A 25,123-nucleotide genomic window follows, 5' to 3' on the forward strand; every position below is an offset into this window, starting at 1 on the left:
TGTTTCATCCCTAATCTGGGTACATGGAAGTGAGACTGGAAAGGTTAGATTTTAGATGGAGGTGAGACCACCATACATATTGTCAGATGATACATCTGTTTTCAGCAGGACTGGTCTAGTGCAGGCATGGCCAACCTGTGGCTCTTCAGCTGTTGTAAAACTACAACTCCCACCATGCCCTGCTGCAGGCTGATAGCTGTAGACAGTCTTAGGCTTCGTTCACACCAGCGTTCAGCCTTTCCGTTCTCCTGCTCCGTTATAGGAGCAGGAGAACAGAAAGGACGGATTGGGCACATAACTTAGCCGAGCAGAGCCTATGGACCCCATAGACTATAATGGGGTCCGTTAGGTTTACGCTCAGAAGATGATTTTGGAGCGGAGACAAAAGTCCTGCATGCAGTACTTTCGTCTCCGCTCCAAAATCATCTTCTGAGCGTAAACCTAATGGACCCCATTATAGTCTATGGGGTCCGTAGGCTCCGCTCGCCTCAGTTATGTGCCCAATCCATCCTTTCTGTTCTCCTGCTCCTATAACGGAGCAGGAGAACGGAAAGACTGAACGCTGATGTGAACTCAGCCTAAGCATGCTAGGAGTCTTAGTTTTGCAACAGCTGGAGAGCCTCAGGTTGGCCATGCCTGGTCTAGTGTTTATGGGATTTTTGACTCTCCCTCAACATTGGTCACTTTGATTTCAACAACTGATTATGTTCTCCCGGTAGATAAGCCACCATCATCACTTTGGCCATGTAAAAATATACGTTTAGACATAGTTTTTATCACAACTTTTAATCGAGTACATAGGGAGATTAGGATCATTCTCCAGCGCCATTGGCATTTATTGCTAAATGACTCTTGTCTGAAGGACAGGTTGCCTTTTAAGCCTAGCCTTTAGGGGGCCCACCATACTTGGTAATATTTTGACTCCCAGTAAGCAGAAGAAACCTCAAGCAGTTTTCATCCCCCACATCAAAGGTTCCTTTCTATGTGGAAACCTACGGTGCTTGTGCTGTAGTATTTTTCACAGAACTAGCTTTTGTATATCCACAGTAACCAAAGACAGGATTGACTTTAATGGGTTCCTCAACTATGGTCCAGACTGTGATCCGTTTACTTTAGCACCAATGGGGCCTGCAATATGTGGGATGTACGATTTGTGGGGTTCGCGTACGAAGCTGTGTACTTTTATCTCCTTTTATTAGAGGATGCATAGAATCATTATATCAAATTTTTTCCGCTTATCAATCTATGTATTTAGTCTTTTGTATTTTAATACTTTACTTACGTTAATTATTTTTTCAATTGTCTGGTTGTTGTTTGAAGATACTAATAGGTCAAGGGTTATTTCCTGTTGTAGACTAGGCCCTGACCCACATATTGAGCTGCTCATATGTGGTTCATTATGGCCTGATGAAGATGTGATGCCCACATCGAAATGTGTCGGCTTTTTATTGCTTTTATAATAAAAAGTACCATTTTGCTACATCAGTCTGTTTTCTCCAAACTTGTTCCACCATTAGATCAAGTCGTACTCTATGTTATACTGAGGTAGATCCGCATCTAGTAGTCGAGTAACCTGTATAAAGGCTTCTTAGATAAGGAGATATTTTAACTAACAAGGTACAAGACATTGGGATCCTTTTGGTCTCTTGCAGACGAACATAATGGCTCCGTGCCTGTGCTGTGGGCCGCAAATTGCGGTCCACAATGCACGGACACAGACCCTGGGCCAGCCTCATGCGGATCGCGACCCCATTCACTGGAATGGGGTCCGCAATCCGTAGTTCCGCAAAAAGATAAGACTAGTTCTATCTTTTTTGCGGAACGTCACACCACAGAAGCACTCTGTAGTGCTTCTGAGGGTTTCCGTTATGCATCTCTGGATTTGCGGACCCATTCAAGTCAATAGGTCCGCATCCGTGATGCGGAATGCACTCGGAACGGTGCCCGTTTATTGCGGATCCGCATATGTGGTCAGCAATACGGCAACGGGCAGCACATGTTCGTTAAGCTAAGGACTTAAGCTAAGGAAGGACCCAACCAATTTCTATGAGAATGAAGGAACCATATGTCCACCAACCTTGTCACTTTCTCTCAAAAAAGTATGAAGGTGTAAAATAAAAAAAATTAAATAATACTGACCTTACTGATCCCCTGTCGCTTCAATGTTTCAATGGTATAAGCAAGTGACTGGTTACAGTGGTCACACGTGCATGTTGAAATGTCATTCCTGGAGGTCAGAGTACAAAGACCGGCGGGGGACCAGTAAGGTGACTATAAAGTGACTAGTGCTCAGCTTGTTATTTTACACCATTTTAAGATTTTGGGGTGAGACAAACCCTCTAGCTTAGAGATCTCCATATCTAATGAAAATGACAGACTTCTAGCAGCAAACTATTAGTGCAAATACAATTAACACCACATAATATTCAAAGATGCAAAAAATATTTAAAGATAAAGAAAATAAATAAGTGGATAAATAATTATTTAAAATAAAAATAAATTATGATTAACTTTTTTTGAATTGATGAGGCAGCAGATAATGCCACCAAGGACCATCCACCATATGCCTTCACATCTGGTTTCCTAAAAGAGACACAAACTATAGGTTAAAGGCTTTCTACTGCTTTCTACATACATATCACATACATATTATTTATAGTGGAAGATGAAACAGCAGAGAATTTAAAGGAATAACTTAGAAGGGTTCCAATTCTTTCAATAACCTTCTACAAAATAGTGACATGTCACAAATCTGGAATTGTGGGGGTCTGGGTGCTGAGACTCCCTCCGAACACTGAAATGAAGGGGCAGAAGCACTCAGCTTAACACTGTACCTCTTTGTTCCTGTTCAGCTCTCTTCAGAAGGAGAGGTATGGAATTAAGGTCTATGGACTTTCTATGAATCCATACAACAGGGGTCTTCAACTGGCGGACCGTGGTCCAAATCCAGAATGTGGTTCTCAGCTGTCCGGACCCCTGTATTCCCCCTATTCAACTGTATTTGCATCCTCAGGACGGGGCCACTAAAGGGAGCATAACTATATGTGGAGGACCATCTAAGGGGCCACTGTGTGTAGAAGCCAGCTAAAGGGGAGGAATCACTGTGTGTGGACAGGCACATAAAGTGGAATAACTCAATGGAGAAGGGGTAACTTCTGTGTGGGTGGGCCACTTAAACGAGAATTTTGTGAGGGTCAATAAATGGGTCCACTTAAAGGAGTTGACTTATCTTGGACATATCGCTAGGATCTGTCCCCAATATCTGACAGGTACGGCTCCCACCTATCCTTAGAACGAAGCCCGTAAAGTGACTGAGGGCGCACCGCTCAAGCGTGGCTGCCCGCCATTCATTTCTATGGAAGTGGCAAAAAGCCCTATAGAAGTGAACGGAAAGGTGGCTGCGCTTGCGTAGTGTGTTTCCCATTCATTTCAATGGGACTCCCGAAAATAGCCAAGCGCTCTCCCATAGAAATAAATGGAGGGCGTCCGTGCATGTGCAGGGAGTCACTTTGCGAGCTCCGTTCTATCAGACATTGGGGTCGTACCCTAGTGATATTCCCCCGATTTCCAAGATGAGAGAACCCCTTTAAGGGAACATCATACTGTGTGAGGGGAGCACTTAGAGGGCATCCTCCCCATTTGTGTTGGGGGCACTTTAAGGGGCCTCAATCTGTGTGAGGTGCACTTTAGGAATCATCCTACTGTGATGGTGCACTTAGGGGCATCATAATGTGTAGGGAGCACCAAGGCATCACCCTGCAGTGAGCGGGCACTTAGGGGACATCCTACTGTGAGGAGGCACTATATTCTGTGGAAGGCACTAAACGGATATCATACAGTCCAAAGGACGCTAAGGGGCATCATTATTGTTAAGAGGCACTATGAGGACATTCTTTCTGTATGGGGGGCACTGGTATTGTGTAGTAAGCAGAAAGGGAACACATACTTACGCACCCCTGCCATACACTGTTGATTCGGAGAACAGAAACAAAGGGGTGCAGTGTTGCTGCTACTACAAAACAGTGGCGATGTTGCCCCTATAATTCCGTGGTGAAAAATCTGCACTGTTTATGCCCCCTTGTAGTCATACACCGTTACATACAATTAAGGGCATCCATTTCCTTTCCATCAAACATAAATTAATGCTGTAGCGTGGTTATTGCGAGGACGACTCCAGAGATCATGTGCACACTTACACTCGCTTTCAAATTTGATGTATCTGAAATAAAAGATGAAATACAATTATTAATTGACATACTTTGCCTTAGGCTACTTTCACACTAGCGTTTCTATTTTCCGGTATTGAGATCCGTCATAGGATCTCAATACCGGAGAAAGACGCTTTCGTTTTGTCCCCATTCATTATCGTAACTGAACAGAACGGAATGTTTTGTGGTTGCGTTTCCATACCGGAGAACAAACTGCAGCAAGCTGCGGGTTTCTTTCCGTCATGGGATGTGGAGCAACATGGATCCGTCATGACCCACAATGCAAGTCAAAAGGGATGGATCCGTTTTCTCTGACACAATAGAAAACGGATCCGTCCTCCATTGACTTTCCGTGGAGTTCATGACGGATCCGTCTTGGCAATGTTAAAGATAATACAACCGGATCAGACAGTTGTATTATCAGTAACGGAAGCGTTTTTGCTGAGCCCTGCCGGATCCAGAAAGAACGCTAGTGTGAAAGTAGCCTTACTGTTTTGTTCTCGGAAAGTTTAAAGGGGTTGTTCGGAACTGGACAACCCCTCTTGAAAAGTCAGATCAACTGCGTGCGGATACACAAATACTTAGTCATCGTGACTGCCCCAGAGGTAGCAGCTCCGACCTATGGCTCCACCCATTACGATCTCAATAAACAGGATCCATCGCTCGTCCCCATGCTATATAGTGGTTTGCCGGTGGCAGATCGTGATTAGACACCACGATGTGCAACCTGCAAACAATAATTTTTTAATATGTCAAAAGATGTTTCGTTCATCGGGCAATCAGCGGCAGTATTACACTGCACGATGATCACAAACAAGCGTTCATACAAACGCTCAATAGCAATTATCTGCCAAATTATTGGCAGGTGTATTACAGGATTAAGGGCTGTAACTTACTTGAAATGTATCAGGACTCGTGCGACAATCTTGGTCTTCTTTGAAAAACTAGATTATCAGCTTTCAAACGAAACCAAAATTGTGCCTGTAGCCCAATGGCAGCCTAAGAAATAGACCTCAGAAGGGCCCCCACTGTTCGGGCTGATCAGTGGGGGCTTAAAGGGGCTCTCCAGGAATAATTTAAAATAGCTGCCAGCGACGTGTCTTAGATTGTGGGCAGAGCTGGCTACCACTTGATGAGCTGCCTAGAGAGTGTGGGGTGGGGCAACACTGCACTGCTCTATAATAGATGGCAATGATGCAATCCTGCCTATGATATGCCATCATGGCTGAGCAGTCAGACAGAAACGCTCACCAATATGTAGCATATACAAGTGCCGCCCGCTCACCCCCCTGGGCAGCTCAGCAAATGGTGGCAACTATTACTGCTCACATTCTAGGACAGGTTGCTGGCAGCCATTTTAAATAGTTCTCGGAGAACCCTTTTAAAGTACCAGAATGAGAGCAAAGACTGTAGTAGAACAAAAAGCAGTACCCGAGGCCAGTGTTCCCTCTAAGCTGCGCGGGTGGGCGGCCGAGCAGCAATTTTTGTGGCCCCGCTCACAATTTTATAATGCACGCTCACTCAGCCTAGTTCGCTAACGCTGCTGACAAAATGCCAGCACTTGTCGTCACTCGTCAGACTCATGTGCGTGACGGCGCCGACGTCCTCCTCGTAGTCTTGTGCGGCTCAGCACAGCGGGGCGCCGCCTACATAACGTCAATCGTCACTGTGTTCCTTCTGCAACGCACTGACGTCACACACACACCGCAGCGCTGTTCGCGCACTCATTGGCGCTGCGGGATTCGCGGGAGAAGGAAGGGAACTCTGAGGAGCGTGGGCACAGAGCTCGCTAAGGTAGTGGTTTTGGATTAAGTGGTAGCCTAGGCAGCTTTACGTCTCAGCCGTGTCTGGTCTGAAAGAAATTGAAAGACTGTGCTGGGCTGGCGGTGCTGCTGTTGCTGTGGGCTGTGGCAGGGCCGGGGTGAAAAGGGGAGAAAAATAAGTTATAAAAAAGTCTGATAAATACCAGTGTGAATGAAGGACTGTTGAAAGGGGTTAATAACTACTGAAGGCCCTTCACAGTAGTTATTAACCCCTTTCAGAAGTCCCCCAGTCACAGTATTTATTAACCCCTTTCAGAAGTCCCCCAGTCACAGTATTTATTAACCACTTCAGCAGTCCCCCATTCACAATATTTATTAACCCCTTTCACTAGTCCCCTCTTCAGTGAAGGGGGGACTGCTGAAGGGGTTAATAAATACTGTGACTGGGGGACTTCTGAAAGGGGTTAATAAATACTGTGACTGGGGGACTTCTGAAAGGGGTTAATAACTACTGTGAAGGGCCTTCAGTAGTTATTAACCCCTTTCAACAGTCCTTCATTCACACTGGTATTTATCAGACTTTTTTATAACGTATTTTTCTCCCCTTTTCACCCCGGCCCTGCTACAGCAACAGCAGCGCCGCCAGCCCAGCCTTTCTTTTTTTTCCCCTTTAGGTGTTAGAGCAATCTAATTAAAGTTCTATTTTAACACCTAAAGAGAAATAAAAAAAATAAAAACCTACTGTTTCTCAAGATGACCTTATGTTGATAGTAGTGTTAATAGAGTCTTAATGGTTTGTAAAAATAGTGTAGCTGCTTTTATAGACCCTTGAGACTCTATTACCACTACTATCAACATAAGGTCATCTAGAGAAACAGCAGCTTTTTAAAAAAAAAAAATTTTTCCTTTAGGCGTTTAGGTATTAGAGCAATCAAATGAAAGTTATGTTTTAACATAAGGGTCAGAAAACGAGATTTTTGTATAACTTACCAGTAAAATCTCTTTCTCGCTCTTCCTTGGGGGACACAGGAAACCTTGGGTATAGCTCAACTCCCTAGGAGGCGTGACACTAAGTGAAAACTGTTAAACCCCTCCTCCAGCAGCTATACCCTCAGCCTGGAGAGAGAGACTACCAGTTGCGTGTCGAAGTAGTGAAAGAAAGGCAATGACCAACCATGTAAAACCAACAAGTCAACTACCCGAAAGGGCAACTAAACCGTAATGGTAAACTAGAACAATGTGTGGGTGCTATGTCCCCCAAGGAAGAGCGAGAAAGAGATTTTACTGGTAAGTTATACAAAAATCTTGTTTTTCTCGCCCAATTCCTTGGGGGACACAGGAAACCTTGGGACGTTCAAGAGCAGTCCAAGAAGGGAGGGACCACAGCCCAAGGCGAAACAACCACCGGAGGTATCAAGAAACCGCCGCCTGCAATACCAGGCGGCCCAAAGCAGCATCAGCCGATGCATAGGTGTTCACCCTGTAGAACTTGGTGAAGGTGTGCAAGGAAGACCAGGTGGCCGCCTTACACAGTTGTTCAGCCGAAGCCCGATGCCTCTGAGCCCAGGAGGCACCGACCGCTCTGGTAGAATGAGCGGTAACACCAAAAGGTGTCTCCTTGCCCTTAGCGTGGTAAGCCTCGGCAATAGCCATCTTGATGAAGTGGGCAATAGACACCCTGGACGCCGCCAGCCCCTTGCGCGGACCCTCCGGAACCACAAAAAGAGAATCTGTGCGCCGAAAGGGTCCAGTGACTTCCAGGTAAATCTTCAGGGCCCTAACAACATCCAGGCGGTGAAGCTCCCGTTCTCGAGGATGAGAAGGAGACGGACAAAGGGAGGGGAGGACAATGTCCTCATTGAGGTGAAAGGCGGAGACCACCTTCGGGAGGAAGGAAGGAACCGGACGGAGAACCGCCTTATCCTGGTGGAAGACCAAAAGGGGCTCCATGCAAGAGAGCGCAGCCAATTCAGACACCCGTCGAAGGGACGTGATGGCCACAAGGAAAATGACCTTGCAGGACAAAAGGTGAAGAGAAACCCTCCACAAGGGTTCGAAGGGGTTAGACTGGAGTGCCGCGAGCACAACATTAAGGTCCCAGGGTGGAATGGGAGAGTGATACGGGGGAACAGAATGTGCGACTCCCTGGATAAAGGTTTTGACAGGTCGGAGAGGGGCCAGAGGGCGCTGGAAGAGAATGGAAAGCGCCGAGACCTGTCCCTTCAAGGAGCTAAGGCCCAGACCCAGGTCCAGACCAGACTGCAAGAAGGACAAGACCGTGGGAAGCGAAAAACAAAGGGGATGAACATCCTGACTTTCGCAAAACCCCAGGAAAGACCGCCAGGTCCGGTAGTAAATTCTGGACGAGGCCGGCTTTCGTGCGCGGATCATGGTACGTACCACATCTGCCGAAAAACCCTGTTGCGTTAGAACTGCGGTCTCAATAGCCATGCAGTTAAACGTAGCGACCCTAAATGCTGGTGGAAGATCGGCCCTTGAGAGAGGAGGTCTTCTCTTAGAAGCAGTGGCCAAGGCACGTCTCCCAGGAGCAGCATTAAGTCGGCGTACCAAGGCCGGCGAGGTCAATCAGGGGCTATCAGAACCGTAGGTATGCCCTCAGACGCGATTTTCCGGAGCACCCGTGGCAGCAGAGGGAGGGGCGGAAACACGTACAGTCATGTGAAAAAATTAGGACACCCTTTGAAAGCATGTGGTTTTTTGTAACATTTTTAATAAAAGGTTATTTCATCTCCGTTTCAACAATACAGAGAGATTAAAGTAATCCAACTAAACAAAGAAAACTGAAGAAAAGTCTTTTCAAGATCTTCTGTAAATGTCATTCTACAAAAATGCCTATTCTAACTGAGGAAAAAGATAGGACACCCTCACATGTATTCCCTCTTAAATTGGCTCAGATCTCACACAGGTATATCACACCAGGTGCACATAATTAGTAGATCGTTACTCTGCATGTTGAATGAGGCTTGCCCTATTTAAACCTCAGACATTTAGTTTGGTGTGCTCCTGACTGTTGAAGTGAGAGTGAGCACCATGGTGAGAGCAAAAGAGCTGTCAGAGGACTTCAGAAAAAAGATTGTAGCAGCCTATGAGTCTGGGAAGGGATTTAGAAAGATCTCAAAAGATTTTGAAATCAGCCATTCCACTGTCCGGAAGATAGTCTACAAGTGGAGGGCTTTCAAAACAACTGCCAACATGCCCAGGACTGGTCGCCCCAGCAAGTTCACCCCAAGAGCAGACCGCAAGATGCTAAAAGAGGTCTCCAAAAACCCTAAAGTGTCATCTCGAGAACTACAGCAGGCTCTGGCTACTGTTGATGTAGAAGTACATGCCTCTACAATCAGAAAGAGACTGTACAAGTTTAACTTGCATGGGAGGTGTGCAAGGAGGAAACCTTTGCTTTCCAAGAGAAACATCGAGGCCAGACTGACATTTGCCGGAGATAAAGTTGACAAAGACCAGGACTTCTGGAATAATGTTCTTTGGACAGATGAGTCCAAAATTGAATTATTTGGACACAACAGCAGAGGACATGTTTGGCGTAAACCAAACACAGCATTCCAAGAAAAGAACCTCATACCAACTGTGAAGCATGGAGGTGGAAGTGTCATGGTTTGGGGCTGCTTTGCTGCAGCAGGACCTGGTCAGCTCACCATCATAGAATCCACGATGAATTCTACTGTGTATCAGAAGGTGCTTGAAGAACATGTGAGACCATCAGTTAGAAAATTAAAGCTGAAGCGGAACTGGACCATGCAACATGACAATGACCCAAAACATACTAGTAAATCAACCAAAGATTGGCTGAAAAAGAAGAAATGGAGAGTCCTGGAATGGCCAAGTCAAAGTCCAGATTTGAATCCCATTGAGATGCTGTGGGGTGACTTGAAAAGGGCTGTACGTGCAAGAAACCCCTCAAACATCTCACAGCTGAAAAAGTTCTGCATTGAGGAGTGGGGTAAAATTTCCTCAGACCGATGTCGAAGACTGGTAGATGGCTACAAGAACCGTCTCACTGCAGTTATTTCAGCCAAAGGAGGTAACACTCGCTATTAGGGGCAAGGGTGTCCTATCTTTTTCCTCAGTTAGAATAGGCATTTTTGTAGAATGACATTTACAGAAGATCTTGAAAAGACTTTTCTTCAGTTTTCTTTGTTTAGTCGGATTACTTTAATCTCTCTGTATTGTTGAAACGGAGATGAAATAACCTTTTATTAAAAATGTTACAAAAAACCACATGCTTTCAAAGGGTGTCCTAATTTTTTCACATGACTGTACAGAAGGGAGAATTCCGTCCACGGAAGAACGAGAGCGTCGACGCCGTACGCCCTCGGGTCCTTGGACCTGGACAGGAAGGTGGGGAGCTTGTGGTTGAACCTGGAGGCCATGAGATCTACATCCGGACGACCCCAACGGAGGCAAATGGACTCGAACACGTCGGGATGCAGAGACCACTCGCTCGGGTCGATCGTCGTCCGGCTGAGGAAGTCCGCCGCCCAGTTGTCCACCCCCGGAATGTAAATGGCCGACAGGGCCGGAACATGAGTTTCCGCCCAATGGAGGATGTGAGATACCTCCCTCATAGCCGCTGCACTGCGAGTGCCCCCTTGATGATTTATATACGCCACAGCCGTGGCGTTGTCTGACTGGACACGAACGGGATGGCCCCGAAGCAGTGGAGTCCAATGCTGGAGCGATAGGAGAATCCCCCTCAGTTCCAGAATGTTTAATCGGCAGTTTGGACTCCGATGGAGACCAAGTAGCCCTGGACGGACCGGGAGGAAACACCCCCCCTCCAACCCTGCAGACTGGCATCGGTGGAAACCACCAACCAGGACATCGGCAGAAAGGATTTTCCTTGGAGGGGAGTCCGTAACCACCAGAGGAGGGAAGTCCGAGCGTGGGGAGGGAGGGGGAAGGGCCGATCCAGACTCTCCGGTGACTTGTCCCAGGCAGACAGAATTGCAGTCTGGAAGATATTGCGCGAAAGGAATCGCTTCGAAACAGGACACCATCTGTCCCAATACCCGCATGCTGGACCGGAAGGACGGACGGCGGTGGAGAAGCAGAGTCCGAACCGAACGGTGAAGGAGCAGACGCTTTTCCGGTGGGAGCCGAACCTCCGCCGCTTCTGTATCCAGTAGCATCCCCAGGAAGACGAGTTGTCTGGATGGGGTAAGTGAGGACTTGGGGAGGCTGATTATCCAACCGAACCGCTCCAAGGTTTGCAGCGCAGGTTCACGCTGGTGGACGTCTGGGAAAAGGAGGGCGCCTTGATGAGCAGATCGTCCAAGTAGGGAAGTAGAAAAACGCCCCTGGAGCGGAGCAAGGCCAGGACAGGGGCAAGGATCTTGGTGAACACCCGAGGAGCCGTTGCCAGGCCAAAGGGGAGGGCGACAAATTGATAATGGTTGTTCCCCACCGCAAAGCGAAGGAAACGCTGGTGACACCGAGCGATTGGGATGTGGAGGTAAGCATCTTGGATGTCGATAGACGACAGAAACTCCCCTCTTTCTAGAGAGGCTACCACGGACCTGAGGGACTCCATCCTGAACCGCTGAAGACTGAGAAAACGGTTTAACCGCTTGAGGTCCAATATTGGTCTTACCAAACCTGCTTTTTTGGGAACCACAAAAAGGTTCGAGTAGAACCCCTTGAAACGGTCCCTCAGAGGAATGGGAGTGATCACTCATTTTTCCAGAAGGTTGCGAATGGCTTCGGAGAAGTTGGCTGCACACTGGGAGTCCCTCGGGACTCGGGAGCGAACCGGAGGGAGGGACGCAAATTCGATTTTGTATCCGGAAGATACAACTTCGAGAGCCCAGGCAGCGGAGACGTGTGCCTGCCAGATGTCCCTGAACAGCAAGAGTCGTCCCCCCCACCCGGGTGGGTGGGGGCTCACCTTCAGGTGGGGGTCTGCTTGGCCGAGGGAGGGCGAGCAGGCTGGGACTTACGCCAGGAGGGTTGAGTCCGAAAAAAAGGCTTTTTACGTCTATCCTGGGAAGAATTGGATGACGGGCCGGACGCGGATCGAGGACCGGAGGCCCTGCGGGAGGACCTAAAGCGAGAGAAACCAGGACGGCCACGAGTGGCGCTCTTGGTCCTAGGCTGGGGAAGATGGGTGCTCTTCCCCCCCGTGGCTTCAGAAATGATCTCGTCCAGGCGGGTCCTGAATAAGCGGGAGCCCAAGAAGGGAAGACCAGCAAGTGACCGTTTGGAAGCAGGCATCCGCCATCCAAACCTTTAGCCAAAGTTCTCTCCTAGCTGAAATGGCCAGAGCAGAGGAACGGGCCATGAGGGCACCTGCATCAAGGGATGCCTCACAAATGAATTTTCCTGCCTGAACAATGAGTTGGGCTAAAGCACGGAGGTCCTGAATAGAGACGTCCGAATCAAGTTCCTGATCCAGCTGGGAAGCCCATTCCGAGACTGCTTTTCAGGCCCAGGCAGAAGCAAAGACCGGCCTGAGGGCTGAACCGGAGGCGCCAAAAATGGCCTTTGTAAGGGATTCCATGCGTCGGTCCTCCGCGGACTGAAGAGAGGAGCCGTCCGCCACAGGAATGGCCGTGCTTTTAGACAAGCGGGCCACGGGAGGGTCAACCTTAGGCGGAGACGCCCAAGTGGAGATGCAATCCGCCGGGAAGAGATAACAGATATCCAACTTCTTAGGGGGGGTAAAACGGGCATCAGGGCGAGACCAAGCCTTAGAGACTACCGACGAGAAGTCGGCATGGAGAGGGAATACTGTGGACGCCTGCTTGGGGCGGAAAAAGGACACACCAGCCTTGTCAGAGCTGGGAGGGTCATCGTGAATTTTAAAGGTATCACGAATGTTGGTAATGAGATGGCCCACAGCAGAGGCCAGCTGGGACGGTAAAGCAGAGTCCATATCCCAATCCGAATTCACTAATTCTCCCTCTGAGGGCATGTCCTGTGAGGAGGAGGGGCCCGACTGAGACCGTACCCTTGGGGGTGACCGGGATGCATCCGAGGATGATACGCAATCTGCCCTGGACCGCTTCTGAGGGTGCCGGGCCCTGGAGGCATCGCTGGGAGCGAGGGACCCAGACGGGTCGGCCGAGGTAGCGGACCTGGAGGGTACGGCAGGGGGTGTATCAGGCTGCGTGGCAGGTTGTGCATTTGCAAGGCGGCCCACGACATTAGTGAGGCTTTCCACGGCCTGGGACAGGGATCTTGCCCATTCAGGAGGATCCAAGAGGAGAGGGGGCGGCAAGTGCAAGTGGCGGACCCTGTATTGGGACCTGGCATGCAGAGCAATGCGGGTCTGATTGCCCCCGAGGAAAGGGTGCACCACAGGCGGTGCAGGCATGATACCAGGGCCCAGAGGCCCCTGAGGGATCGGACATGTTGGCTAAAAAGGTATGGCCGTCCAGGCTAGGAGCTGCTGGTACTAGGAAGGGGATAGCAGTCCTACCAGACCGAAGACCTCAGGGCTGGGAGCAAACAGCAAGCAGCAGGACCGGAGCAGGAGCAGGAGTCAGAGCACTGTTAAAGATGTGTGAATTTTATTCTATATTTTTTGTATATCTAGGACTGTAATGAGTTAACTTTTTCTTTTCCAAGTGCCTTCCTCCCACCCCTCTCTTTGTTTCAAGACTGGAGAGGAGAGAGAGGGGGGCAAAGAGCTGTGCTGTGGGAAGTGTCTGATTTCTCATCTTTCTACAGGTGTCCCATAGAGTGTGGTGGAATGCGTAAGCCAATCATATGGCTTGATGATATATATATGATTCACTGCCTATAGAGAAGCACCTCTTTGAAGTGTCACATATGACGTATGCAGTATTATTGTTAGATTGTCCGCCATTACAAAATGGCGAACACCTAGATGTTTACATTAGTTCACATTCCAAAGTGGTACTCACTGCGCAGATGTTGAAGTGTTATCTCTGTTTCTCTTATCACTTTTTCCTTTTTGACCAATGAAACAATGTTTTAAGCCTCAGGGAGGACTGCCCTCTTCTGAAGATGTATATACGCTTACCCCATGTAATAAAAGTTAGAGATTGCTTTGACCAACTTCTGTGTCAGCGTCTAGTCTCTCAGCCACGCGTGGATATTAACCCCCTGGGGGTACATTGATTTGGAACACCAGAGTGTATCTCAAATGCCCTAATAGGGCGGTTTCATCAGCACGATCTCTCCTCAGGGCAGGAGCGGCAGCAGAGATTGCTGGTCTCCTGGAATAACCGGAAGGCGGGAGTAAAGCGGAGCGGGAAGCGAAGCCCCACCCCCCGCTAGCTTAGTTCGCGATTTAAATACACATAAGGCTGGAAGTGACGGCCTGCGGCGCAGTAATAGCGCCGAAGTGTGGCGACTATTTCCATTCTTCCCCTGTATACCTATGGGGAAGGGGGCGGTATGCGGCGCAGCAATGAAGAGAAGTCGCTGCAGAGAGGTACTGGCCGTACCAGCACAAGGGCGACGCCGCGATCCCTGTGCGGCCGTCGCGCTTCCGGACGGCAGTTAAAGGGTGCCGAAGTCCGGTACAGAGGCAGGCTCAGCCTGCCGGCGCTGTTTGGGTGCTGCTGCTGCAGTCCCTGCGGCGAGTACAGAGAACACTGACCCCCCTGCGGGTGGCTCCAGGGAGCTCAGTAGTAACCCTTTAGTGGCGGAGCTCCTGCTGTATAAGGAGCCTGGAGAGTGGCCGGCTCCTGGGAATCTAACTCATAGCTTCGGGATCACAGCGCAGAAGGAATTGTGGCTTCTCCCCGTTCGTTCTCCTCAACCCCCCTGTATATCGCCCCACTTCAGGGAGTGGGGGTCCCTGTAGCCCCAGAACATCTGATCCGGCGTCAGTGAAGGGGCCTTGGGTAGGAAGGAGGGGGGGGGGAGAGCAGGGCTGGAACAGCCACTCTCACCATCCTGATGTCTTCACCCTCTATCCGTTCGAGCAGGGTCACCCCTTCAGCTACTGGCACCGCAGTGGCAGGAAGCTGGAGAGGGGCTTGGTGTGCGGGCGACCCTTGTGCTGGCGGGATGCAGGGGAGCTGGGCTGCCCTGGTCCTCCTCGTCTTCTGTGGGGGAGGCAGCAGTGCGGATGGCCGGCACTGGCGCAGCTCGACCCCGGGAGAAACAGAGAGGTCCAGGCGTCTCTGTTGTCCCTGTGAAAAGTAAAACAATAAAAAATAAAAATAAAAATTTAAAAATGAAGGAGAAAAAACAGCTCTGCAGAGCAGGGAGTGTCTTGCCTCCTTGGACAATAAGCAAAAAACTGGTAGTCTCTCTCTTCAGGCTGAGGGTATAGCTGCTGGAGGAGGGGCTTAACAGTTTTCACTTAGTGTCACGCCTCCTAGGGAGTTGAGCTATACCCAAGGTTTCCTGTGTCCCCCAAGGAATTGGGCGAGAAACTTGGTTTTGTTTAGCCTCTTGGTTATTAGTTTTTCTATGTAAGTTCTCTGGATCAAAGATTTTTTTTCCCTGTATGGTTTTTATATGGAGAGCAATGTCCAGTGATCACAGAGAGGACTATACTGTATATTGTACGGGATGGTGCAGGGGTTATACTGTATTGTATGGGATGGCGCAGAGGTTTGTATGCTCTTTGAAGTGACAATTATCTTAGGTTTTCCTATCGCCCACCTTTGATGGCGCTGTGCCCAGCTCTGAGCCGACCCCGCTCAGCAGCTGCCAAGGCTTAGAGGGAACACTGCCCGAGGCTGGCTGGACCTTGAGGCAAATTGATCAACTGAGAAAAAGGCAAACACTGCACATGGTCATCACCCTAAAAGCCGAGTGGGACAACTGTGTGACGGCTGAAGTGTCTTACGTAATGACAGTACTTTCATATCTCACCTGAAATGTAGACATTGTATGCCTGAGCACACCTCACTCCATCAGGTGACAATAGAATTGCTCTGTAGTCTCCCTTGTCTTGTGGAGATAAACCAGTAATAATCAAGGAACCATCAGATCTCAGCAGCCTCTTAGAATACTGGTCTTGATGATCAATGTTACCACGCGGTTTGGTGGTGGCAAACTGTACCCCAACTGGTCTTTCCCAAAAGCTTTCAATGGAACTTTCTTCCACTTGCAGAGTAACATTTCCTCCAGCCCGAGCAGACACCTTCTTGGTGGCACCACACTTACCTGTTCAATGATAAAGTGTAAAGTTCAGGACTTTTTGGTCTTATTATAGTTGTATCAGCATTTGATTAATATTTTATTCATCTATTCAATTTCTTTCCATTGAAGCATTCAGAAATTCATATCTTTTTTTTTTTTTTTTTTTTTACCTTTCCATAGATGTAGCTGGGGTTGGCCTTGTGACATCATTTTAGAGTGCATCTAACATACTGACAAAATTTTATTACTGTATTTTCAGGACTATGAGATGCACTTTTTTGAATAAATGGCAGTGAATTTTATAGTGCGAAGCATTGAGTGCTCTTAAAAAGGCACGGTGTGGGTGGCGTGAAGACCTGGGGTTGTATGTGAGGAGTGTGAGGGAGCGGAGATGTAGCTCTGAAAGTTAAGTAAGGGAGCATGAGAGGAGGGCTAGGAGCGCAACACACCCATCCTGGCCCGAGAGAGACAAGAGGTCCAGGGGAGTGTGTCAGGCTGGCCTTGTGAGACAAAGGGCAGGAGGAGAGAACAGCTGGACAATAGATATCGGCGGTTAACCTGCTAGTCGATGTTGTGGCATGGCGTGGGGAGCCAGTGTTGGGCGTACCGGAGGCAGAGATGCTTTGGGGGGAGGGGGGGGGGGAGAGACACAAGTAGATGACAGCAGTGCCGGGCAGGTGAGGGAGGCACTGGCTACATGACAGTACCTTGGCTCTAGGCTTTGATCTAGGGGATTGCTGCTAGAGCAGCCCTGCACAAAGCGGGTCACCCTGCTGCCGGCCCAGGGATGGCACTCCGGAGCCAACGATTGTGGCTCAGCATGGTATTGGGGACTGGTGGTCGGCTTCCTCCTGGCCTACAAAGCCTATAATTCCCTGGGCAACTGAGCTGCACAGATAGATACAGCTGTAAAGGACAGCAGCATGCATTAGAAGGACAGGCTGGAGGGTGACAAGGACATTCCCCGGGACAATAACTTCCTGTATGTGGGGGGGGGGGGGCGACTGCGCAGAAGTGCCTGAAGACCAGAGATGTGGTGGCATACAGGTGAGCACTGGGCACATGTACTATTACTAAGAGTAGCAGTAACAGTGCATCATCAACAGTGTGTCCTCCGCAGATCCTCCACAACAGTGTGTCCTCCGCAGATCCTCCACAACAGTGTGTCCTCCGCAGATCCTCCACAACAGTGTGTCCTCCGCAGATCCTCCACAACAGTGTGTCCTCCGCAGATCCTCCACAACAGTGTGTCCTCCGCAGATCCTCCACAACAGTGTGTCCTCCGCAGATCCTCCACAACAGTGTGTCCTCCGCAGATCCTCCACAACAGTGTGTCCTCCGCAGATCCTCCACAACAGTGTGTCATCCGCAGATCCTCCACAACAGTGTGTCATCCATAGATCCTCCACAATAGTGTGTCATCCACAGATCCTCCACAATAGTGTGTCATCCACAGATCCTCCACAATAGTGTGTCATCCACAGATCCTCCACAACAGTGTGTCATCCACAGATCCTCCATAACAGTGTCATCTACAGATCCCCCATAGCAGTGTGTCATCCACAGATCTATAAAATTTTTCCTTGTTTTCCTCCATCTAAAACTTGCGTTGTATAGTCTAGACAATATGTTAAAGGGATTATCCAATACTATAAAAATGTCCCCCATATGCCGGGCCCCTTACAGTGAATATACTTACCTCGCTCCCTGCGCCGCTCCTGGTCCCCGCACCGCTGCTGCAGCTTCTCCCCGTGCGCGGATGAAAACATCCGGTGTTGGGGTGGTGGTGGGGGAGCAGCCAATGGCTCGTCCCCGCCTGCCTCTCTGTTCTGTGCTGGAATAGCCTGCCGGATTCTCTATTTCATTGTTGGATCGCCATTGACTGCAATGAGGTCCGGCGGTGATCCTGCCCATTTCCGGCATAAATGCTGGGTTTTAGCCGGACAAAAACAATTGCATCCAATTATTTGTCCGGCTGAACGCAGCCTAAGAAAACTGTTTAAATTGATATGCAAATGATCTTCCTGGAGTGCCGACGGGCCAGCCAGAGCCCTCGGAGCACCAGATTGTTACACCCTTTAAGCTTTAGCCCATCCCACATTCCCCTGGATTGACAGGGCTAGACGTGAAATTTACGCCATTCTTCTTGTCCCTGCGCTACGTCTCTCGGGCTCTACATTTTCTCAGTGGATCTCAGGACACACGTTGCAGGCGTGAGATGACAGGTCTCAGTGATTGCACAGTTGGAATCTGTGCTGCTTGGAGCGCAGCAGGAGATCCACTAAACAAACACCGAGATCGGGAGATACGACGCAAGGGCAAGAAGACTGGGCTAGATGAAATGTCTAGCCCTGTCTATCCAGGGGAAGAGGGAGGGACTGAAGCTGAAGGGGTGTAACAAACCGATGCTCTGAGGACTCAGGCCGGCCCCACCAGTAAGTTCATTTGCATATTATTAATAATGTTGTTTTCTCAGTGATGGGCAACGGTTAAAGGGGTTCCCTGGGAATTATGAAAATTTAAATAATTACCGTATTTTTTGCCCTATAAGACGCACCTAGGTTTTTGAGGAGGAAAATAAGAAAAAATATATTTTTAACCAAAAGGTGTGCTTTTGGTAGGTTTTGAACTAATGGTGGTCTGTGCATGACACTACTATGGGGGATCTGTGGGTGGCACTGTTATGGGGGGGATCTGTGGGTGGCACTGTTATGGGGGGATCTGTGGGTGGCACTGTTATGGGGGGATCTGTGGATGGCACTGTTATGGGGGGATCTGTGGATGGCACTGTTATGGAGGGATCTGTGGATGGCACTGTTATGGGGGGGGGAATGATCTGTGGGTGGCACTGTTATGGGGGGGTGATCTGTGGATGGCACTGTTATGGGGGGTGGATCTGTTGATGGCACTGCTATATATATGTGCCACCCACAGATCCCCCACCCCATAACAGTGCCATCCACATATCCCCCACTCCATAATAGTGGAATCCACAGATACCCTAATATACCGGAGCTAAACCTGTGGGAGGGGCTGGATCTGACAGGCTCGTCACCGGAAGGCAGCGCGATGCCTTCCTTAGGCATCGCGCTGCCTTCCATGCCATCGGGTCCCCACTACAGCCGCATGGGGACCCGATGGCACGCCCGATCACCGCCGCAACCACAGGCAAAAGCTGCAAACCACAGGTCTGAAGTGAACTCCGCAGATCCTCCACAACAGTGTGTCCTCCGCAGATCCTCCACAACAGTGTGTCCTCCGCAACAGTGTGTCCTCCGCAGATCCTCCACAACAGTGTGTCCTCCGCAGATCCTCCACAACAGTGTGTCCTCCGCAGATCCTCCACAACAGTGTGTCCTCCGCAGATCCTCCACAACAGTGTGTCATCCGCAGATCCTCCACAACAGTGTGTCATCCGCAGATCCTCCACAACAGTGTGTCCTCCACAACAGTGTGTCCTCCACAGATCCTCCACAACAGTGTGTCCTCCACAGATCCTCCACAACAGTGTGTCCTCCACAGATCCTCCACAACAGTGTGTCCTCCACAGATCCTCCACAACAGTGTGTCCTCCACAGATCCTCCACAACAGTGTGTCCTCCACAGATCCTCCACAACAGTGTGTCCTCCACAGATCCTCCACAACAGTGTGTCCTCCACAGATTCTCCACAACAGTGTGTCCTCCACAGATTCTCCACAACAGTGTGTCCTCCACAGATCCTCCACAACAGTGTGTCCTCCACAGATCCTCAACAGTGTGTCCTCCACAGATCCTCCACAACAGTGTGTCATCCATAGATCCTCCACAATAGTGTGTCCTCCACAGATCCTCCACAACAGTGTGTCATCCGCAGATCCTCCACAACAGTGTGTCATCCGCAGATCCTCCACAACAGTGTGCCATCCGCAGATCCTCCAAAACAGTGTGTCATCCGCAGATCCTCCACAACAGGGTGTCATCCGCAGATCCTCCACAACAGTGTGTCATCCATAGATCCTCCACAATAGTGTGTCATCCACAGATCCTCCACAATAGTGTGTCATCCACAGATCCTCCACAACAGTGTGTCATCCACAGATCCTCCATAACAGTGTCATCTACAGATCCCCCATAGCAGTGTGTCATCCACAGATCTATAAAATTTTTCCTTGTTTTCCTCCATCTAAAACTTGCGTTGTATAGTCTAGACAATATGTTAAAGGGATTATCCAATACTATAAAAATGTCCCCCATATGCCGGGCCCCTCACAGTGAATATACTTACCTCGCTCCCTGCGCCGCTCCTGGTCCCCGCACCGCTGCTGCAGCTTCTCCCCGTGCGCGGATGAAAACATCCGGTGTTGGGGTGGTGGTGGGGGAGCAGCCAATGGCTCGTCCCCGCCTGCCTCTCTGTTCTGGAATAGCCTGCCGGATTCTCTATTTCATTGTTGGATCGCCATTGACTGCAATGAGGTCCGGCGGTGATCCTGCCCATTTCCGGCATAAATGCTGGGTTTTAGCCGGACAAAAACAATTGCATCCAATTATTTGTCCGGCTGAACGCAGCCTAAGAAAACTGTTTAAATTGATATGCAAATGATCTTCCTGGAGTGCCGACGGGCCAGCCAGAGCCCTCGGAGCACCAGATTGTTACACCTTTTAAGCTTTAGCCCATCCCACATTCCCCTGGATTGACAGGGCTAGACGTGAAATTTACGCCATTCTTCTTGTCCCTGCGCTACGTCTCTCGGACTCTACATTTTCTCAGTGGATCTCAGGACACACGGTGCAGGCGTGAGATGACAGGTCTCAGTGATTGCACAGTTGGAATCTGTGCTGCTTGGAGCGCAGCAGGAGATCCACTAAACAAACACCGAGATCGGGAGATACGACGCAAGGGCAAGAAGACTGGGCTAGATGAAATGTCTAGCCCTGTCTATCCAGGGGAAGAGGGAGGGACTGAAGCTGAAGGGGTGTAACAAACCGATGCTCTGAGGACTCAGGCCGGCCCCACCAGTAAGTTCATTTGCATATTATTAATAATGTTGTTTTCTCAGTGATGGGCAACGGTTAAAGGGGTTCCCTGGGAATTATGAAAATTTAAATAATTACCGTATTTTTTGCCCTATAAGACGCACATAGGTTTTTGAGGAGGAAAATAAGAAAAAATATATTTTTAACCAAAAGGTGTGCTTTTGGTAGGTTTTGAACTAATGGTGGTCTGTGCATGACACTACTATGGGGGATCTGTGGGTGGCACTGTTATGGGGGGGATCTGTGGGTGGCACTGTTATGGGGGGATCTGTGGGTGGCACTGTTATGGAGGGATCTGTGGGTGGCACTGTTATGGAGGGATCTGTGGATGGCACTGTTATGGGGGGGGGGGAATGATCTGTGGGTGGCACTGTTATGGGGGGGTGATCTGTGGATGGCACTGTTATGGGGGGTGGATCTGTTGATGGCACTGCTATATATATGTGTCACCCACAGATCCCCCACCCCATAACAGTGCCATCCACATATCCCCCACTCCATAATAGTGGAATCCACGGAGCTAAACCTGTGGGAGGGGCTGGATCTCACAGGCTCGTCACCGGAAGGCAGCGCGATGCCTTCCTTAGGCATCGCGCTGCCTTCCATGCCATCGGGTCCCCACTACAGCCGCATGGGGACCCGATGGCACGCCCGATCACCGCCGCAACCACAGGCAAAAGCTGCAAACCACAGGTCTGAAGTGAACTGCGGTTTGCGGCGATTTCCGACACGGGGGGGGGGGCATATAGCCAAGGTGCCGTCTGCTCAATGATTTGAGCAGGCACCGGGTTCTGATCACCGCCCGCCGGTGATCGGAATTATACATGACGTACCGGTACGTCATGTGTCCTTAAGTACCAGGACAACATGCCGTACCGGTACGTCATGTGTCCTGAAAAGGTTCAGGAAACGATCAGGGTATCGTTTTTTTTTTTTTTATCAGCATGGTCAACGCTACTAGGAGGTTCTCCAAGAATGATTTACAATGGCAGCCAGCAACCTGTCCTAAAATGTGAGCAGAACGGGTTGCCATCACTTTCAGAGCTGCCCAGGGTGGTGAGCCCACACTACAGTTCGGCACTTACATATACCACATATTAGTGAGTTTTCCTGTCAGGCTGCTCAGCCATGATGGCATATCACAGGCAAGATCACATAATTACCATCAGAGCAGTGTAGCGAGGGCCCACTCCCTCAAGCCCTAGGCAACTGGGCAAACGGTGGCAACCAGGCCTGCTCACATTCTAGGACAGGCTGCTGTCAGCCATTTTAAATCATTTCCAAAAAAAAAACTTTTAAGAGACTTGAACATTCAAGCTGATATAATGCAATATTTCTGCACTGCAGTATATTATGGCAGGACCTAATAGGTGAAGAAATATGGCAGACCTGGTGGCCTTCTTCAGCTATTGGTTGCCATGATGACCCCAATGCATTTGGGAGGTGTGATGGGAATGTCACAGACTGTCATTAGCTAAATGGCCAGGACCGGATACACTCTTGCAGCAGAGTGTAAGCTTTATGTACACTGCCTCGGTTAAATATGAAACTGCATACCAATAAACAATTACATCAATCACATACAGTCATGTTAACTGCTCCATGTAAACGAACCCCAGCTAACTAGTTATATCGCCAACTGTCCCCAACTGACCAGTTATAAGACTAGGACCCTTACATAGGACTAGGACCCTTACATTTACCTTAACCCTTTCGCTACCAGCGCCGTACATGTACGGCACTGGAGCGATAGGCAAACATGGTGCCGGCTCGCACATGCAGCGGACGTCATGGCCTGTAGGTCTCCGCTGTTTCAAACAGCAGAGACCCGCAGCTAATTAACGCGACCAGCAATAATGCTGATTGCTGTAATTAAAGCCTTTAGATGCCGTGATCACGGCATCTAAAGGGTGAAAAAAAATGGAAGCTTACTCTTCCGGGCTTCTTACCGGCATTCTCTGTGGCCAGTGGGGATGCCATTAATTGATTTCAATACACTCAGCCTCGCTAAAGAAGCTGGGGGCATTTAAGCTGCAATTCTTTTTTGGCCACCAGGTGGCAGGTCAACATAAGAAATGAGCAATTGTCAATAATAAATGGATTTTGAAAATCCATGATTGCTCAGAATAATTTTTTTTTTTTTTTAAATTGATTTTGTATGCTCAAATACCAGCTTCAAAATCATTACAAAAAAAAATAAAAAATTATAATAATATATAAAAAATTAAAAAAAATAATATATAAAAGTTTAAATTACCCCACTTTCTGTATAATAAAAAAATTAATACATAAATAACAAAAAATATATAAACATTAGGGATGAGAGAATTGACTTTGGATGAAACATCCAAAGTTGATTCGCATAAAACTGTACTGTAAAAAAATCATTTCCCGAACCAGAGTTCGGGAAATGTTTTTTTACAGTACAAATTAATTTATGAAGTTATTGCGCAAAGTCTCGCGAGACTACACAAAGCAATAACTTTGGCTCATTGGAGCCAATACATTCTATCACCGTACGGAGCTCCTGCTCAGTACAGTATTAGAATGAAGTTTTATGTGAATCGACTTCGGATGTTTCATCCAAAGTCGATTCGCTCATCCCTAATAAACATCATGTGTATCACTGCGACCGAAAACGCCCATACTATTAAAATATTTTTCCAAAACAGCAAATAGCGTAACAGAAAAAAGGGTCAAAATTGTCAATTTCTCATATTTTCATTGCTTTTCTTACCAAACAAAATGATCTAAAAGTCACACACACTCCAAAATGGTATAAATAAAAACTATACATTGTCCCGCAAAAAATTAGCCCCCACACAACTCAACAGATGTTGTTTTTTTTCAAAGTTTAAGATTATTTTCAAACTAGACATAAAAAAACCTATACATATGGTATAATGTTGTAATCACACTGACCCAGAGAATGAAGGGCACAGATCAGTTATGCCGCAAACGAAATGCTGTGGAAATAAAATCCGTAAAACGGTGGAGGAATTTCATTTTATTTTTATTTTTTATTCCACCCCATTTGGTATTTTTTTACCGCTTCCCACTACATGGTATGCTACAACAGAACCCCAGAAGTATAAAAAAAAGTTATGGCTCGAAGAACAATGAAAACGCAAAAACGAAAAACATCCGGTATCCTAAGGGTTAAAAACATAAAAAAACACAAACACCTGCCAGCTTCAAACAAATTAAAGTCAACAAATAAAGTTAGAATTTGGGCAGGCATAAATAACAAAAAACAGACATAATCGTCATCCTTTTAGGCCTAGTGTTCAAGGGGTTAATAAATACAACCTTTTTTTACCTGCAACTTTGAGGTGATACGTCTGTGAGCAATCGTCTCCACCCAAGTAAATTGTCGCCGTGATGGTGCTGACATCTTCCTTCTTCAGGTCATTGATAATCAAAGAGCCGTTGCTGGAAGTCGTCAATCTTTTGGCGTAATAACTGTCCCAGATTTCGATAGAACCATTAGGATATGACGTGGCAAATTTAACGGCTCGTGAATTGACCCATGCAATTTTTATTATTCGTTTGGTCTCGACCACAAACACCGGCAGAGTCAAGTTGTCTCCGAGCATGGCGTACACATCGTTTGACTTGCTGCAGTTTTCTGCAGGTGAAACTGTCGATATGAACATTTCATTAGTAGTGTAGGGAAAAACACTTAACGCAGACATTATAAGATTAGGGCTAGTACGGTGGGATTTCTGCCGATTCACGGATTGAAATGTATTAATACTATGTGAGTTTAGTAAAAAGACGAGTTCTTGCTCAGCTATTTTCGGAACGCCAATAGCGATGAATGGAAGGAGGCCACGCATTCATGGTGTGCTTGCCTTCACTTTGGGGGCCCTGTTCTGAAGATAGGTGTGGGTCACACCTCTCTGATATTGAAGGAATATCCTAGCGATATGCCACCAATGTCTCAGATGAGCCAACCCCTTTAATGACTGTCCATTGTCATCTGATGACGGGTGGTGCAGTGTTCTCCTCCATGGGAGCTGCAGCTGTAGTACCC

General features: G+C 48.4%; 1 protein-coding gene across 1 annotated transcript in view; it reads right to left on the reverse strand.

The window, feature by feature from the left end:
* Positions 1–1,914: 1,914 nt before the first annotated feature.
* The window catches only part of LOC122922197, a 46,184-nt gene continuing 22,975 nt past the window's right edge, over positions 1,915–25,123 (reverse strand). Inside the window, exons 4-7 of the mRNA XM_044272720.1 lie at positions 24,407–24,727; positions 15,803–16,096; positions 4,197–4,219; positions 1,915–2,583 (exon numbers count right to left, since the gene is read on the reverse strand). Coding sequence (XP_044128655.1) covers positions 2,485–2,583; positions 4,197–4,219; positions 15,803–16,096; positions 24,407–24,727 — 737 coding nt within the window. The 3' untranslated portion in view covers positions 1,915–2,484. The remainder of the gene's footprint in view (positions 2,584–4,196; positions 4,220–15,802; positions 16,097–24,406; positions 24,728–25,123) is intronic.

Source organism: Bufo gargarizans, chromosome 11 (genome assembly GCF_014858855.1).
Source record: "Bufo gargarizans isolate SCDJY-AF-19 chromosome 11, ASM1485885v1, whole genome shotgun sequence".
Lineage (NCBI taxonomy): Eukaryota > Metazoa > Chordata > Amphibia > Anura > Bufonidae > Bufo > Bufo gargarizans.